This window comes from Onychomys torridus, chromosome 14, assembly GCF_903995425.1.
Source record: "Onychomys torridus chromosome 14, mOncTor1.1, whole genome shotgun sequence".
Classification (NCBI taxonomy): Eukaryota; Metazoa; Chordata; class Mammalia; order Rodentia; family Cricetidae; genus Onychomys; species Onychomys torridus.
In genome coordinates this window covers 13,457,744-13,475,685 of record NC_050456.1, presented here as the reverse complement: position 1 = coordinate 13,475,685, position 17,942 = coordinate 13,457,744, and the positions used below count along the sequence as shown (strand labels likewise).

The 17,942-nt window shown below is 37.0% G+C and overlaps 1 protein-coding gene across 3 annotated transcripts in view; it reads right to left on the bottom strand.

The window, feature by feature from the left end:
- The window catches only part of Pnpla8 (patatin like phospholipase domain containing 8), a 60,973-nt gene that overhangs the window by 9,026 nt on the left and 34,005 nt on the right, over positions 1-17,942 (bottom strand). For all 3 annotated transcript variants that reach the window (XM_036205973.1, XM_036205972.1, XM_036205974.1), the window contains 4 exons: positions 16,307-16,401; positions 13,329-13,500; positions 9,906-9,963; positions 5,029-5,223 (listed from right to left, as the gene is read on the bottom strand). In XM_036205973.1, coding sequence (XP_036061866.1) covers positions 5,029-5,223; positions 9,906-9,963; positions 13,329-13,500; positions 16,307-16,401 — 520 coding nt within the window. The remainder of the gene's footprint in view (positions 1-5,028; positions 5,224-9,905; positions 9,964-13,328; positions 13,501-16,306; positions 16,402-17,942) is intronic.

Sequence of the window (17,942 nt, the reverse complement as noted above, 5' to 3'; positions counted from 1 at the left end):
TACAAACATATCACCAGAATATATTCCCTGCTACACATGAAATGGTAGACATTTCTATTTCAGACACACGTCTCACGGACACATAAGATAAATGGGAACTGAAGATATAATGGGTGTGAATGTCACAGATCTCAGAGAACCAGCATGGTCCCTTCTTATAAGAAGTCCCCAATTAAAACATGACTGAAAAAAAAAAAAAAAGACAAACAAAACAAAACAAAAAAAAAAAACCCAAATGTGGCTTCCCCCTTATCAATGGACACCAACGCCTCACATCTATGTCAGATTTCCATTTCTGTCTTATTCTTAAAAAACAAAAACGTGTTTTACTTATTTTAAGACTGAATCTCAGTGTGCAGAGCCTAGGCTACCTTTGAGTACCTTCTGAGCTGGCATGGCTACTTTTCTTAGTTTGTTTTTTTTTTAATGCCCTAATTTTATTGGCTTTAATTATGTGTCTATGTGCACTCGGGTGTCCATGGAGGCTAGAGGCATCAGATCATCCTGGAACTGGAGTTACAGGTGGCTGTGAACCTCCTGACATGGGTGCTGGCAATGTAATAAATTACTGGATCTTTGAGTTAGGGAGAAACACTTTTAATCAAAATCTTTTGCAGTAGAAAGACCAGTCTCTAATCTAGGCCACGCAGCCTGCTGAAAGCTTATATAAGGACATGGTAGAAGAAAGTTTGGCCGGGCAATGGTGGTGCATGCCTTCAATCCCAGCACTCTGGAGGTAGAGTCAGGCACTCTGTGAGTTCGAGACCAGCCTGGGCTACAGAGTGAGTTCAGGACAGGCTCCAAAGCTACATAGAGAAACCCTGTCTCGAAAACCCATGAATAAATAAATAAATAAATAAAGATAGATAGATGGATGGATGGATGGATGGATGGATGGATGGATGGATGGACGGACGGATGAACGAACGAACAAACGAGCAAACGAATGAATAAATAAATAAGAAAGTTTTTGCTCTTTGCCTGCTTGCTCTTACCTCGCTAGCAAGTCCATTCCTTCACTGGCACTACAGATTACTTCTTTGGGATTCTGATGTATACTGAAGATGAGCTGAGACACTCAGCCTCATAGACTGAGCAAAGTCTTCTGGATTCTTGGTTGGACCTTCTATTCCTAGGTAGCCATTATTGGATTAGCTGGACCAGTCTGTATGTTAGTCTAATCTCCCTCCTTTCTTTCTCCCCCTATCTATCTATCTATCTATCTATCTATCTATCTATCTATCTATCTATCTAATCTATCTATTCATCCTATAAGTTCTTTTACTCTAGAGAACCCTGACAAATATAATGATGTATCAAGATTGTTTTTACCAAAGATGGGAAATTAACAATTTAATTTTGTAAGTAGGGCTGAAAAGAGATGAGATAGAATAATTTTGTGTGAAAAGTACTACTTCGAGATAAATACTATGAAAAAAAGGTAAATACTATGTTATTTTCTGACAAAGGTGAAGTGACTTAAGCTAGTCAGAAAGAATACTGCCTGTTTTAATTTTGTCTTAAGGTTTCTACTGCTGTGATAAAACATCATTACCAAAAGTAACTTGGGGAGGGAATGGTTTACTCTTCCCATCTTGGTAGTGTTGTTTGTTTTTGCTCTTTTTTCGGAACCTGCTACCCAGCTTCCAAATAAATCCCCCATGGAGGCTTATTCTTAATTATGAATACCCGGCCTTAGCATGGCTTAGTTTCTAGCCAGCTTTTCTTATCTTATCTACCTTTTTTGCCTCTGGGCTTTTCCCGTTCTCTTAGTTCTGTAAATCTTACTCTTGCTCTGTGGCTTGATGTATAGCTGGGTGGCTGGCCCCTGAGTCCTCATCCTTCTCTGGCTACTTTCTTTTTCTCCCTCCATCCAGATTTCTCCTTCTATATATTTTCTCTGCCTGCCAGCCCCACCTCTTTCTTCTGCCTTGCTATTGGCCATTCAGTTCTTTATTAGACCATCAGGTGTTTTAGATAGGCACAGTAACACAGCTTCACGGAGTTAAGCAAATACAATATAAACAAAAAGTAACACACCTTAAAATAATATTCTGTAAGTTGATGACTGATGATTCATCAATCAAGAAAATTCCCTATAGACTTTCCTACAGAGCACTCCTATGGGGGCATTTTCTTTATTAAGATGTCTTCTTCATAAATGACTGTAGCTTGTGTTGACATAAAACTAAAGCACAGTTTTCAAGAGCAAGTAATACAAATTATAAGTGCCATAATTATTCTTTTTGGAGTCAAAGGAAAATTAAATTTTAGTCATCTATTTAATGCTCATAAGCACAGCAATATTTCTAGCAATTGTCCAAATAGAATACTAATCCATAATTTATATTTGTTCTCTCTCTCTTCCCTCTCCCCTCTTTCTCAGCTCCCATCCTCCCCTCTCTTCCCTCAGGCTCTCCATCACCACCTCTCCAGGGTCTTACTGTGCGGCTCTGGCTGTCCTGGAACTTGCTATGTATAGTAGGCTGGTATTGAACTAACAGAGATCCACCTGCTTTTGCTTTCCAAATACTGAGATTGAAGGCTGGCAACACTACATCCCACTCCATAATTTATATTCTACCTGCCTCCAATTTTTGGGCATGAAGGAACCAAAATGAGACACCTGTAGACATGATAGTTAAAGGCTATTTTTAAATGAGATTATAAATAACTATATAAACTTAAAGACTTTATTATGAGAAATTTATAGAAGTACCATATTTTAATGTTATCTTTGGCAGCTTCTAAAGGATAAGAAAGAGGCAGAGACTAACATTACTTACTTCCAAGTTTTCTTTCGTTTAGGCAGTCAAGATTATTCATATTCGAATAAAATATTTTTATCTTTTGAGGAGATAACTATCCTTTTTCTTCCTCAAGATTTGCAAAAGGGAACTAAAATAAAATGTTTACTTAAGTAGGATCTTAGATTCCATTTGAATATTCTTCCTAAGATAAATGTGTCATTGTTTCTGGAGTCCACTGGTTAGTTATTTTATCAGTAAGTAGTTCAAAATAAATTGAGAGAATATAGTCATCAGTATAAAAATGGTCAAACATAAAAAGAAATATTACTAGTCCATGTAAAATAGAAAAGAAAGGAATAGAGCAGTTTAGTTAGTGGAACATTAGACCTGCTTCCCCTTCTATACAAATAAAAGCTGAGGAAGGAGGAATGTGGTATCAGGGCCAGCCTGGAATAACCAGTGAGTTCTAAGACCTGGCTACTTAGTAAGATGGAGGTGAGGGAGGAAGAGATGATAATGAGAACATTTCTGTGTATATGTGACTTTTTAATGGAGGCCTGAAATACAATGATTAAAAGTTACAATTTAGCTGGGTGGTGATAGTGCACGCCTTTAATCCCAGTACTCAGGAGGTAGAGGCAGGTGGATCTTTGTGAGTTCGAGGCCAGCCTAGTCTACCGAGCGAGATCCAGGAAAGGCGCAAAGCTACACAGAGAAACCCTGTCTCGAAAAACCAAAAACAAAAAAAAGTTACAATTTATAAACATTATAATATTTTTAAATATTAAATTATTTCTTATTTAGCATACAGTGAGAGTAATATAAGAAAGGAAGTTATTGATATGGACAGAAAAATACATATTAAGATAAAAATTGTATCTGGTTAATAAATCTTGAATCAATATCAGAAACAAAAATACCCTTAAGACTAGCCCTGAGGGAGTAGAAGAAAAAAAAAAAAAACAGAAGGGGAAATGCTTCAAAATAAACAGTTTGGAATGATTATAAAGATAAAAGAATTATGCTTTAACTACAAAGATTATATTACTTCTAAAAACTGAAAGAATGTAGGATAAATTGAAGAACATTTTAGAATGTTATTTTATCAAAATGTAAAATAAAAGCGAGAAAAAGAGTTTAAATTTTGTAACCCTGATAGATGTAAACTATAATACTCTATAAGGAAGTTTTCATGTTTATATAGCCAACAGACATACAGAAGATCTATCCATGGGCTTTGAATACTATCTGAAGGTTCTTGCCAGTAATATTAGACTTTTTTCTCACAACTGATTATCAAAAAGAGTATGCATATATTTCAATGATTAGAGAGGAAACTCAGAATTCATGATTCCTTCAACTAAGACTGATTGTAAGTGGGAAGCCACATGAAAATTTAGCCTTTATAAAAATACATATGCTGGAAGTGTTAGCTCAAAAGGTTTAGTCTGCTTTAATTTTACTATTTAGTATAAACAATGAATTCAGATTTTTATACAGTGTGAAAAACTGGACATAGGAATAAGTTAAGTAAATGAACCTATAGAGATAAAGAATTATCAGCAATATTCAACTTTCCAGATAATTCAACCATAAACTTGAAACCGTGTAGTTAGAGATAGCATCCTGTAACTTGTAGCTTTGTCTCTGGTCTATCTCTTAACAATTCTGAAGACTCTAATTTCTAATTTGTAAAGTGGAAACAGCTGTCTCCTATGTAGCAACAAGTAATAAATGAGACATTACACGTGAAACACTGTCTAGCACAAAACTAGCTTAGTGAGCGCTTACTATTATGTGACAACCTCCTTGCCTTCAGAGTTCTCTCCCCAAAACTGTCACACAGATGACCTGCACCTGCAGGAAATCTATCAGTTTTCTTCATGTTGGCAGACAGTTTATGCACACAATCTCATTTTCCATCAACACAGGTACTGTGTTTATCAATCACACAATATAGAATAGAAAAACTTTTCCTAACTTTCAAGTTTCCAAACTCTCAAATCAGAAGGCTTATTAATTAAAAAACAAAACAAAACAATAAGCGTATCTTGAATTACACATCTTTTGACATATGTGAAAACACGAAGGAATTCCCTTTGTTGAGCCTTGTGAAGTTCAGTGGTATTTAATAAATGGTGACTTAAAAAACTTTTGTTTTTTTGAGATTATAATATCATTCCTCTTTCTCCCACAAAGCCCTCTCATACACCCCCTCCCTGCTCTAGGGTGGACTAAAGTATTTACAAGTTTTAAAGACAGCCACACATCAACTTACTTGATGAAGATCATTGCCCAGTGCATATTCTGCAAAGTAGCCTGGAGCAGCTGAGGAGGCTCTAATGGCTTGCCACATTTTATACTGACAGCCTCCTAAATAGTGAGAGTTGACGCCAGGAAAATGACCGTAGTTTCTGAACACAAAGGCTTTGGGTGTTTGTCCTCTGTTTACTACGGTACTTACAGCAGCTACCTAGAGAGTTAAAAAGTAAACAATACGACTATTAACCATAGTGTCTAGAATCTCTAAAAACTACTATTTATTATTATTCATTAATTTTTTTAAAGGCAGGGAACCTCATTCTGCAGCCTTGCTTGACCCAAAACTTACCATGAAACTTAGGCTAGCCTTGAATTTATGGCCATTTTCCTGCCTCAACTTCTTGACTGCTGCAATTACAGATCTGAACTGCCATGACCAGCTGAATACTATTAGTTATATATATCCACACAACCAACAAAATCAGTGTGTAACACAAAATACTCAAAGAAACTACACATTTGTTATGAGCGAAACAAAGGTAAAAAAGAAAGATATAAGCTATGATACAATTTTGAGATATATTAGATGAGAACAATAATAAAAGATGCATTTGAGTGTATGACTTTACTTAAAAACTTAGAATGATACAATTTTCTAAAGTAATAACTAATGTAATAATGTCAACAATTAGCAAATACTTAAAGATCAACAAATGTAGTATTTCAATGTCATTTACAAATTACTCTGTTTTTATGTGTTTTGAAAATATTACAATTTCACAAAAATACTTTGAGATTCCATCACAGTCAGTATGGAAATCAATATGTTGGCTCCTCAGAAAGTTGGAAATTGATCTACCTCAAGACCCAGCTACACCACTCTTGGGCATATACCCAAAGGATGCTCTATGCTACCACAAGGACACTTGCTCAGCCATGTTCATTGCTGCTCTATTCTAGAAACAACCTAGATGTCTCTTAACAGGAGGCTGGATAAAGAAAGCATGGTACATTTACACAATGGAGTATTACTCAGCTGTTAAAAAAATGACACCAGGAAATGTGCAGGCAAATGGACGGAACTAGAAGAAAACATACCAAGTGAGTTAACCCAGACCCAGAAAGATAAGTATGGCATGTATTTATTTATAAGTGGATATTAGCCATTAAGTTAATGATAATCACCTTATAATCCATAAACCCAGACAGGTTAGTTATAGAGGAAAGAACTGGGGAGACACATGGATCTCCCAGGAGGGGGATAGATTTTATGGGTACAGTGGGGGCAGGGGGTGATGGGAATGGGAAGATCAAGTAAGGGGGGAAAGGGGAGAAAGGGTTAAGGGAAAGAATGGCAAGAAACAGATGGAATTGAGGGACATTTAAGGGATGATATGGAAACTTAGTGCAATGGGAACTTCCTAAAATATATGAAGGCAATCCTAATGAGGTCTCCTAATAATGGGAAATAAGAAGTCCCAACTGGCCATCTCAAGTCACCAATGAGGACTCCAGTACTGGGGCTGGGTTGCATTCAGTTAAATTGTTGGCCAAAGGGGTCCCATGGAAATCCCCAAACAATCCAGGTTGTTGCTAAGACAATGGGTTGCTCTCCCCAAACTGACAGCAGCGGACATTGTCAAGGGCAACACCCATACAACTCACTGAACATGGAGCAGCTGAACTGATGCCTACATGGAGCTTTGACCCCTATGTTCTGGTGTCTTTGGTGTGGGAAGATACTCTGCAGGCTATCAAAAGAGAAAGTAAACACTAACCCAGCCTATAAAACATTTGACCTACAATGTGTCCTGCCTGCAAAATATTCTAGGGCAATGGTGTCCCAGAACTTTTGGGAGTAGCCAACCATTGTCTGATTTGACTTAAAGCTCACTCCACGAGACAGAATGCACACTCTTCACTGCTTGGTTGATCACGTACCAGAGACTAGATAGCCCACAGACCCAGAGTAAAACCAAAGACGACTAGTCTAAAATAAAAAAGTATCAAAAAATGACACCTAATCACATTTTGCTATACTCATAGATCAATGCCTTATTCAGTCATTATCAGAGAAGCTTCCTCCTGAAGCAGACAGGAAAAGATGCAGACCCTTGCTGGACATTAGACAGAGAGTGAGAGTCCTTGGAACACACATCTCTAAATGGGATGTCTCCATCAAATCCTTCCTCTCAGAGCTCAGGAACCCTCAGAAGAGGAGGCATTGAAACATGGTCCATGAATGAAGCTGAGTGAGGAGATTTCTGAGACCTTGTGAGAAAACTCTAAGTAAATAAGACAAGAGTCTTGCAATCTCTGTTCCTCCATAACATGTGTTGTTCTTGAATGTACTTATGTGCCCCTCCCAGTGTAGTGGATAGGAGTGAGTTTACTTGGGATTATTCATTACAATTGGTTATTGTTTATATGTCTCCATGGAAAAACATATTTTTGCTACGTGCAGCTTGTCCTTGTGATTATATACAGCTTGAACTATAAGAACTTTATTCAGGAGACCTTTCTTAAACCTCAGGTTATAAATTGTCTGATGCTATGAATAAAGTTGGCTATTGCATGCCTCGTTTCCAAGGTTCATTCTCCCAGGTCCCACTACCAACTAGAGTGGTAAACAGAGGAGAAAGAATATAAGAGCCAGAGGGGGATGGAGGAAACTAGGAGAATAAGGCTCTTTAAGTCAATTTAGCTCATATAAAGTCACAGCAAGGCCTACATGGTCTGTACCAGATCCTCTGTAGATATTACAGTGTTCAATTTAGTATTTTTTTGTGGGACTACCAAGTACTTGAATGAGTGGGTCTCTGATTCTTGTGCCTGCTCTTAGGGCTCTTTTCCTCCTGTTGGGATGCCTTATTCTTATTCAGCCTTGATGTACAGAAATTTGTACAGAAATATATATATATGTATGTATGTATGTATGTATGTATATATTGTTTGTTTTTGCTTGAGACAGGGTTTCTCTGTGTAGCTTTGGTGCCTGTCCTGGATCTCACTTTGTAGATCAGGCTAGACTTGAACTCACAAAGATTCACCTGGCTCTGCCTCCCGAGTACTGAGATTAAAGGTGTGCGCCACCACCGCCTGGTGCCTTATCATATTTTATTTTGTTATATATGGTTGTTAACTCTTAGAAGCCTGTTATTCTCTAATGAGAGGCAGAAAGGGAGTAGATACAGAAGGGAGGGGAGGTATAGAGGAACTGGGAGGAGTAGAGGGAGGGGAAATTGTAATCAGGATATATTGCAAGAGAAAAGAATCTTTCAAAGAAAGAAAATGGAGAAAAAGAATTGTCATTTTAGTAAAGCCAGAGCATAGCTCTACACAAATCCTCAAAGCTTTCAAATTATAGGCCAAAGTTTTTCTATCCTGTGCAAAGCCCTGCCAGGAGCCTGTTTGCTTTGTCATTTAATAATGAAAGGCCCTATCCTAAACTTCTGTAAGTACTTCATAACTCTTGGCATCTATGGGTACCAGCTAGCCAGCTACTAAAATCCAGAGGGTCTTTCTATAACTCAGGTACAGAAAAAAGAGGACGAAAAATCCTATGGGTAACTGCTCTACTTATTACAACAAAGAACTTCTGGATAGGGCTCAGGTTCCCCCACGTTCACATCTATTCCTTTACCGAAAGTTGACAATGTCCACAATTTGAAAGCAAATATTCAAACAAAAAACATCCTAGGGTCCTCTCTCAAGGAATGGAGCCATCTCTTTGTCATGGCTTTCAAGGCCAGTGTGTGATCTCATCTGCCTAGTGTTCCAGTCTCATCCCACATGCTGCCCTCGGATCCTTGGACCCTAGTCTTCAGGAAGGCTCGCAGTTCCTGGAATTCTCTTTGACCCTGCATAGACCATTCTCTTTGTCCTTTTGCCAGGAATACTCCTACTTATTAGCCTTCACAATGAGGTCTCACAAAGTAGCCTTCCTTACATCCCTTGACATGTATGCTTTCAGAGAACTGCTAGTGTGTTCCACAGCATCCATTTTAGAAAATACTTCATTTGTGAAATTATTTACTTAATAGTCACATTAAGTAAAAAATTCACAGCCCTATCACTCTACTTAAGTGTCTAGCTTACTTTATTATTCTAAAGTAGTAACTAATACAATATTATCATCAGTAAAAACCACTAAAGATTAATACAGTATATTTACAAATAGTCTTTGTTTCTATGTGCTTTGAAAGCATTATCATTTTAGTAAAGCCACAGCATTATCCTGTACAAATCCAGTGTCGCCACAAAGGCACACATCATTCACAAAATGAAGGTATAAAAGTAATGACATTAAAAGAACAAGAGAGAAAGTGGTGTCTTGATTTTTTTGCATCCTTACAGCCTGCTGCTCAAGAATAAATAAATACAAGCCATATGGGATTCCTAGGCACATCAATTATAATCCTCAATCAAACAGCTACTGTTAAAAGCAAGATAAAGCAATTTCAGATTGTGGGGTTCCAAACAAATCAATAAATGAAGAGCTACATAGAAACATACCTAAATGACTCAATTTTTAAAAATACGAATTCCATTTGTATGTTAATATAGTCCTATTGAGTTTATATATTACATACAACTTCTCTTTGAAAACCTAACGTAAAAATACTTTAATTTTCCTTAAATCACTAGACTTTGTTAAATTAATTATGCTAAAATATTCTGTATTTTCAGTCACAATTCATGTTTGTAAACCTTTATTATACTTTTACTCCATACAGATACAATCTCATGATTACATCCTGTATTTTAATAGAATGACTTACAGATAAAGAATCAAGAACATCTTAAAGGAAGTTCCCCAGAATGCTTCTCCTTGTTGTGACTACTCACAATACATATTTTCTGTACAGTCTACCTGTGAGATCTCAGACTCACCTTAGGACATTTTGGGTCTCTCGCTGTTTCAATCATTAGTGCTGATCCCATTCTATCCCTTTATTAAACAAGAATAAGAGAGTTATTATCAAAACTATTTTATCTCTTAACAATCAAGGACTAGACACTTGCCTGTGGATTTCTTATAGTGCTACAATAGACAAAAAAGAACTTTAATCCTCCAAGAGGCTTAAATGCAATTAATACATACCACACAGCAATGACATATTGTGCGAATCCATGAAGCCATGCTCAGGAGTTACAAAATAAAAGAGCATTTGATGGTACATCAGTTAGCTTTATAATTTTAAACATTATTGAAACATCTTAAAATAGTACTATGACTTCATGAGAAATGATACAAATTATTCCTTCCTAGAAGTATCAGAAGACCAGGAGATAACATTTAACCTGCAATAATGGGTAGGGTGACTTCATAAGTAGAAGGATGTAATTACATGCCATGCATGCTATAACTGATAATTCCTACATAATTTCCCATGGAATCTTTTTCTTTTTTTCTTTTTCTTTTTCTTTTTTCTTTTTTTGGCTTTTTTGAGACAGGGTTTCTCTGTGTAGCTTTGCACCTTTCCTGGTAGACCAGGCTGGCCTCAAACTCACAAAGATCTGCCTGCCTTTGCCTCCAGAGTGCTGGGATTAAAGGTGTGCGCCACCACCGCCTGGCCCCATGGAATCTTTTTAGTGTGGCAAAAGGAGCTTAAGACTCATTTTGAAGATTGAATGAGAAGAGTTAATGCATTTCTGAGAAAGAGGGGAAATGATTTATTTCATTAAAAATTAAAACTCTATAGATGCTGAACAAAAAAATAACAGGAAAAAACCTTGAACATAGACTGTCACGTAATGTGTTATTTTAATAAATAAGAAAAGGAAACAAAAAAGTAAACTTGGATGTTTGAATTGAGTAAAAAACAAAGCTTGACTACCATTTCAATACACATCAAGATCATTTTCAGATAGCCAATTTACTTAAAAGCTTACCACTAGACTAAAAATGACAATAATTTACTTGATTTCAGGATAGAAAGTAATTTCATGGGCATCAAAACAAAGTTAAAAATCATTAAGAAAAACATGGTTAAATGAACATTTGTAAATCCACTATATTAAAAATATCACTCACTAAAAATATTTCTTGAGGCTGGGGAAACATCTCAGTGGGAAAAGGCAGGGCACCTGCTGTGAAATCAAGAGGATATGAGCTCAAGTCCTGGGTATCTACATAAAAGTGAGACATTGTCACACATGCCTGTCATCCTGCATCGGGGACAGAGACAGGTGGGTCCCAAGGAGCTCACTGGCCAACTAGTGTAGCCAAAATGGCAACCTTTAGGTTCAGTGAGGTGCCCTGTTTCAAAAAATAAAGTGGAGAGTAATATAATAAGACGCCAGAGCACAGAGGCAGGTAGCCAATGTCTTCTGGTCTCTGTATGTGCACGAAAGAGTACCTGCTTATACATATGTGATTACTACTAACTTGATACAAGCTGGGATCATCTGGGAAGCGGGAACTTTAACTGAAAAAGATGCCTTTACCAGGTTAGCCTATAGGTAAGTCTGTGGGGCATTTTATTGGTTAATGGTAGCTGTGGGAGGGCCCAGACCACCCTGAGCAGGTGGTCCGGGGTTGTATAAAAAAGCAGGCTGAGTGAAAAGCAAGCAAGCCAGTAAGCAGCATTTCACCATGGCCTTTGCTTCAGTTCCAGCATGGAGTTCCTGTCCTGACTTTCATTCATGTGATTGGGATGTGTAAGTCAAATTAACCCTTTCCTCCCTAAGATGCTTCTGTTAGTGGTGCTTTATCACAGCAATAGAAAGTAAACTTAGACATAGTCCTCTCCTGAAAAAAAACCAACCAAACATAGGAATAAATAAGGTATGTTCTCAAAAGAAAAAAAAAGTATTCTGGACCCATTAGATGGTTCAGCAGATAAGCATGCTTGCTGTGTTCAACTACAGGAACCCACAGGTAGAGAAAACAGTGTGGCATGAAAACTCAAACACAGATATGCACAATAAATAAATGTAAACAACAATTAACACATTTTTTCAATATATGGTTAATAAATTTACAATGGGCACTGCCCGATAGGAAAATGAGCAAAATATCATATCCATAAAATTCACAAAAAGAATGTAACAAAAATTATAAAGAAGGTTCATGTTCAATAAAAAAAACTCAAACTCATATATTTTACAACTTAAATTATTTGGCATTTTAAAATATTTCATAAAATAGAAAATTGATGGGGACCAATGAATAAGCCAGGAGCCTATTTTTCAAGAACAGTTCAGCCATATACACACATATATCTCAAGGCTCATTGTTTGAGAAGTTCATTCATTCATGCGTTATGATCATGTGTTTTGATCAAATCTACCCCATCCCCTGCCCTCCAATGCCTTCCCTCTCCCTACCACGACTTTTCCCTCCCAAATTCGTGTGCTCTTTTTTTTTTCTCAAGACTTTTAAAACATGTGCAAAATTTCTGACACAGAGTTTTATGTCTAGGATTTTCCTTAAAGATATCAGAAGATGTAAGTTGATATGTAAGATGTCCATGTCCATTTATGAGCTACAAAAATAAGACACCTTAAGTGTCCTTTTCTAAAAGGAAATATGTTAAGCCAAAAATAATACAGTCAGTCATAAAATGGATAATGAGCAACTATTTAAAATGCTTTCAAAATATATTAGTGACAGATCAGCTGTGACAGATGCTAAGTGAAAGTGCAGGATATATGCATGATCATCTCTATTGTGGGGAGGAGGAATACACACTCATATGAACACAAGCACACACTCGTACGGCTATAAGTTCTAAATAGGAATGTTTAAAGTTTTTGTTCTTAGTAGGATTATAGGTTATTTTCGTTAATATTTCATTATTTAAAAAAACAGCATCTGAACAAATGAGATATGAGTATGTTTCCTATAATTTAACAAGACTGATACAATATGAAATGTTGGCAGAAGTTTAAATTTAGTTTTCTACCATACAAAGAAAAATATGAATTTTGTAAATGTTCATAAATATCTAGATGGCTAAGAAAATATGATACTACCACACTCTGAAATACAGTGTAGTCTTTCAAAGGTGCTACTAGTTTTAATAAAATTGAAAACAAGGGAAAGGATACAAATTTACAAGTATAAAATAACTTCAGTCATACACAATATATGGAAAAAAACCATAATGAGCCAAGGAGATGTCTCAGTGGGTGAAGCATCAGGACTTGAGCTTGAATCCTCAGAACTCAAATAAGAAAGCTGGGCATTTGCTTGTAATTCCAGGAATAGTGAGATGAGAATAATATTACTCTTTGTATTTCCTGTAGTTTTCAAATTTTAGTATGCATAAACTATATAACCAAAATATTTTCAAAAGAACTGAAACTCACTTAAGGATCTTTTCCCACGTGTGACTGTCATAAAATGCATGGCTCCAACTCATTTTGACGGTCCCGACAATGACGTTCTGTGAGAACACGTCTGAGCCCAGCTTTCGATAGAGGTCCTCACATTCGTCCAGCGGCATGTGAAACAATCCCAGCATGAATGCTAATATAGCCCCTGGAAAGAACATCCGCAGTCTTTATCAGTAGTGATGTAACTGCTCTTACAATCACATATGACCCTGAGCCACCAAGCTGCTGAAACTCTAGATCTGATGCTTTCTAAAATCACTTTCAAAGAGTCCTAAGTTTTCCATCTGTGAAATGGGTATAAATAAGAACTATAATTTATAAGTCCCTTAAGCTTGACATGTAAAAGGCCTTTCCAGATCCCAAAAGATGACACTGAAGGGTATCGTTGACTTCAAGATGACAGCGACAGTAATTTTAAACTATGTCAAAATGTTGTTTTATACTAGATTAGATCATACATAAGATGAAATGGCAAGTAAAAGAATGTGTTTTTGAGAATTCATAAACTCATTAAGCAACTTCTCCTTGAGTCAGGTCCTACCTAGAATCACTGTGATGATAGAAATGAAATAGTCTAGACCACTTTTGAACAGACCACTTTCTGTACCAGGTGTGATTGGTAGGACACACTGCCGCCTAGTGGTTCTACTTTGCCTCACTGAACTAAAGAGACCATGGAGTGTTGGGGTGTGAGGAGCGGAACAGGCAAAGACCTGCTTAACTACTTAACCTATAAAGAAATAAACAACAATATAGTCTAAATGTTTTCTTAGTTTTAAAGTTTTTGTATTTTATATGTATCAGTGTTCTGAATGCATTTATGTCAGCACACTACATGTGTATCTGGTGCCCATGAAGGTCAGAAAAGGGCACTGGATCTCCTGGAACTAGAGTTGCAGATGGCTGTGAATCGAACCCTGGTCCTGTAGAAATTTAAACAGTGCTCTCTTAATTCCTAAGCCATCTCTCTAGCCCTGAAAAGTTCATTCATTTAATTTTAATTGGTATCATTCTAGTAAAAGATTAGATAACTGATAACTTGAAAATACAATGTTATGGCCCAAACTATATAAAAATGTCTTTAATTTGGAGAACATTCTTAATAAACATTAAGTAATTTGTTAAAAAAAAAATTGAAATAATTTTTTTTAAAGACAGGGTCTCTCTACATAGTCCTGACTGTCCTGGAGTTTGCTATGTATACCAGGCTGGCCTCAAGCTCATAGACATCCCTCCTGCCTCTGACTCCCTAGTGCTAGGAAAGTGCTTTTCTTTTTAAAAAAGAATTACTATAAAGACTAAGAGATATTTTTTAAATGAACTAATTTTATTAAGCTAGTAAAGACACCACCCTTAAGCTAAATACGTATTTGTTAACTTCTTAAAAATCAGAGATAAGGGGTTGGGGATTTAGCTCAGTGGTAGAGCACTTGCCTAGCAAGCACAAGGCCCTGGGTTCGGTCCTCAGCTCTGGAAGGAAAAAAAAAAAAAATCAGAGATAAACCAATTCAGGCCAGGCGGTGGTGGCTCACACCTTTAATCCCAGCACTCAGGAGGCAGAGCCAGGCGGATCTCTGAGTTTGAGACCAGCCTGGTCTCCAAAGCGAGTTCCAGGAAAGGCGCAAAGCTACACCGAGAAACCCTGTCTCGAAAAAACAAACAAACAAAAAACAACAACAAAAAAAAAAACAATTCAGGAATAAACAGAATGGAAAAAGAAGATAAATTATGAAGCACTTACAAGCTAGAAAGTGTGGTTCAAAGCAATGCTACAGACACAGGAACGGGTTACACAACACTGCATCATGAGGGTCACTGAGCCGAGGGCTCAGCTCTGGCACTCACCCAGCAAGAGCCAAAGCAAGCAGGGAGTCTGTAGCCACCAGACCATCCCAAAATGAAGAGAGATGGGGAATGCTTTAAAACAAACAAACCCACAAACCACGCTAGTCTGAGTCTCTTTGAGAAGCTTTCAGTCAAATCATTTACCTTTGGACATGTACTTTATTTTCTTGTTTTAAGTCACAGCACATGTTAACACATTAAAAGAAATCTACAAGAAAAAAACCATTTTTAACGTAACATCCTAAGAGACCTCTGCAGAGCAATGTTCTGTCCTTCCTTCTAGCCATCATTCTCCATGCTTGCTAACACCTGAAACCCTGTGCTTCCTTTCTGCAGTGTCTTCCCAGAGTCATCCTTGCCACAGTTCTCATCATTCAGTCTTTGCAGCTGGACAACAATTAGCATGCACTCTGGGCATGCGCCACGCTTAACACTAATCATGCAGGACCATCTCCGGTTGTTTGCAGTGATCGTTACAGTCACCATAATTCAGAAGAAGGAAGCACTGATATAAACCTTGTGAAGAGCACACTAAAGTGAGAAACTGAGTCAGGGAGTAAAGTAAGTTAACAATTACTTCAAGGAAAATTCTTCTACACAAACATAAAACCTCCATTTCATACATCTACCAACTGACAATCTTTAAAAGTAGCTTTTCAAAACCAAAGACACATTTGTCACTTGAAGTTCTATTTCCAACCACCATATAACTAATATAGGGTCAAGATACTCATTGACATCCTACAGACAGAGCTTTTACCACCTTTAATTTCACACTAGCTCAAGGACCATCTGATGACTGACCCCTTCTCCTTCTGCCATCATCTCCTCACGGTGACTAAGCCAAAGAGTAGGAATCAGGAATTATTCCTTGTCAATGTGACTTGTTGAAAATATAATAAAAACAAGTCATTCTTAAATGTTTGATTGTGAAAGGTTACATGTTTAAACAATAAGCAGTTTTAAAAGTTCATGACATAAAGGGTTACTCCTCATTTAAGTTGTGAAATTAATGCCTGTTATTTCAGAGAAGGCCCATAATCTCACGCCTGTGCTTCACGCTCTCACTGTAATCCACGGTGGAACACACTCGTGCACACAAGTACCTGTGCTTACACCGCAGATGTAATCAAAGAGCTGATGAATTGGCTTCTGAGTAAGTTCAACCAACTTCCGAAGAGTCTGAAGAGCAACCACACCTCTGTGAAAAAGAAAACACAAATTGAGTTTCAAGGGAAACTCAAATTATAGACTAAAACAATTCTATAAAACTACTTTTACAGTTTATATGCTAATATGAAAACAATACAGCCAGGTGGTGGTGGCGCACGCCTTTAATCCCAGCACTCGGGAGGCAGAGGCAGGTGGATCTCTGTGAGTTCGAGGCCAGCCTGGGCTACAAAGCAAGTTCCAGGACAGGCTCCAAAGCTACACAGAGAAACCCTGTCTCAAAAAAACCAAAAAAGGGAAGAAAAAAAAAAAAAGAAATAAGAAGAGACAACAATAGAGTTAGTGAATGAGGTAGAGGAGGAGGGTACCCCATAACAGGAAACTGAAGGTGATCTAAGTATATCATACACAGATATAACATACCATAATGAATCTCATTATTTTGTGCAATTAATAAATGCTAATAAAATGAAAATAATCATCTGACCAAATTTTAGGATCACTTCAAAAAACAAATACAAAGCCTGTGCAAAGGCAGCATACTTACACATGTGTAGTATTGTTTTTAAGTAATATAAAGATATGCCAGTATCATATTTAAATACAATTCTGTAAAAACACTTAAAAAATCATCCTCAATGGTTCTGAGGTACTGTAAACTGTTTTCTTCTTTTATTAATATAGTTGGTCAGCTATAATCCTATATATTTTTAGTTATTTTTCACTAGTCAGAATTTCAAGCTACTTTTTATTTATTAAAAAAAAACCAATAAACTTAGAACCATCCTCTACATTAAGAGTCTATCAGATAATATATACTACTTACACTTTGTTCCTTTCTGGATCTTTACTAAAGGTAGTGCATATCTTCACAAGAGAATGTGAAATGAAGAAGCAGTCTAGGGGGATTTAGCTTAGTTGGGAAGTACCACGTGTGCTGACAGTTCTAACAATGACACGGTCAATTCCCAATACATGATGAGGGGTAAGCCTGTACTACAAGACAATGGAAGGATTACAAATTGTACCTTGATGGGGCTAACAGAGGTCATTAGAAAAATATCTGAAAATAACAGCAGAAGACCAAAAATGGTGACTTTTGGCTTATTTATTTATTTAGAGACATAGTCTCATTATATAGTCTTGGGTGACTTTGAAATCACAGAGATCCCCCTGCCTCTGCCTCTCCAGTGCCGGGATTGAAGGTGTTGTACTTCCACACCTACCCCGACTCTTTTTGTTTTCCCCTTTTTTTAAGCTGTGATAAGTTAGGTGAATTTCAAGAGCTGTCAGACAACTGCTTATAAGAGAGCTGCTGTATTATGACTCAGGTAAGACATGAAGAATTAAAGATGATGCTGTATAAAGGAGACTTAACATTGTGACATCCATTACCTTTTGCAAAGGAATTAAGCATGCATGTATATATCCACAAGAAAATACAAACCCTACACAGTACTCAACCCTTCACAGTATTCAATTTTACACAGTGTTCACCCCTACACAGTGTTCAACCCTACACAATATTCAACCTTACAGTGTTCAACCCTACACAGTATTCAAAAGGCTATT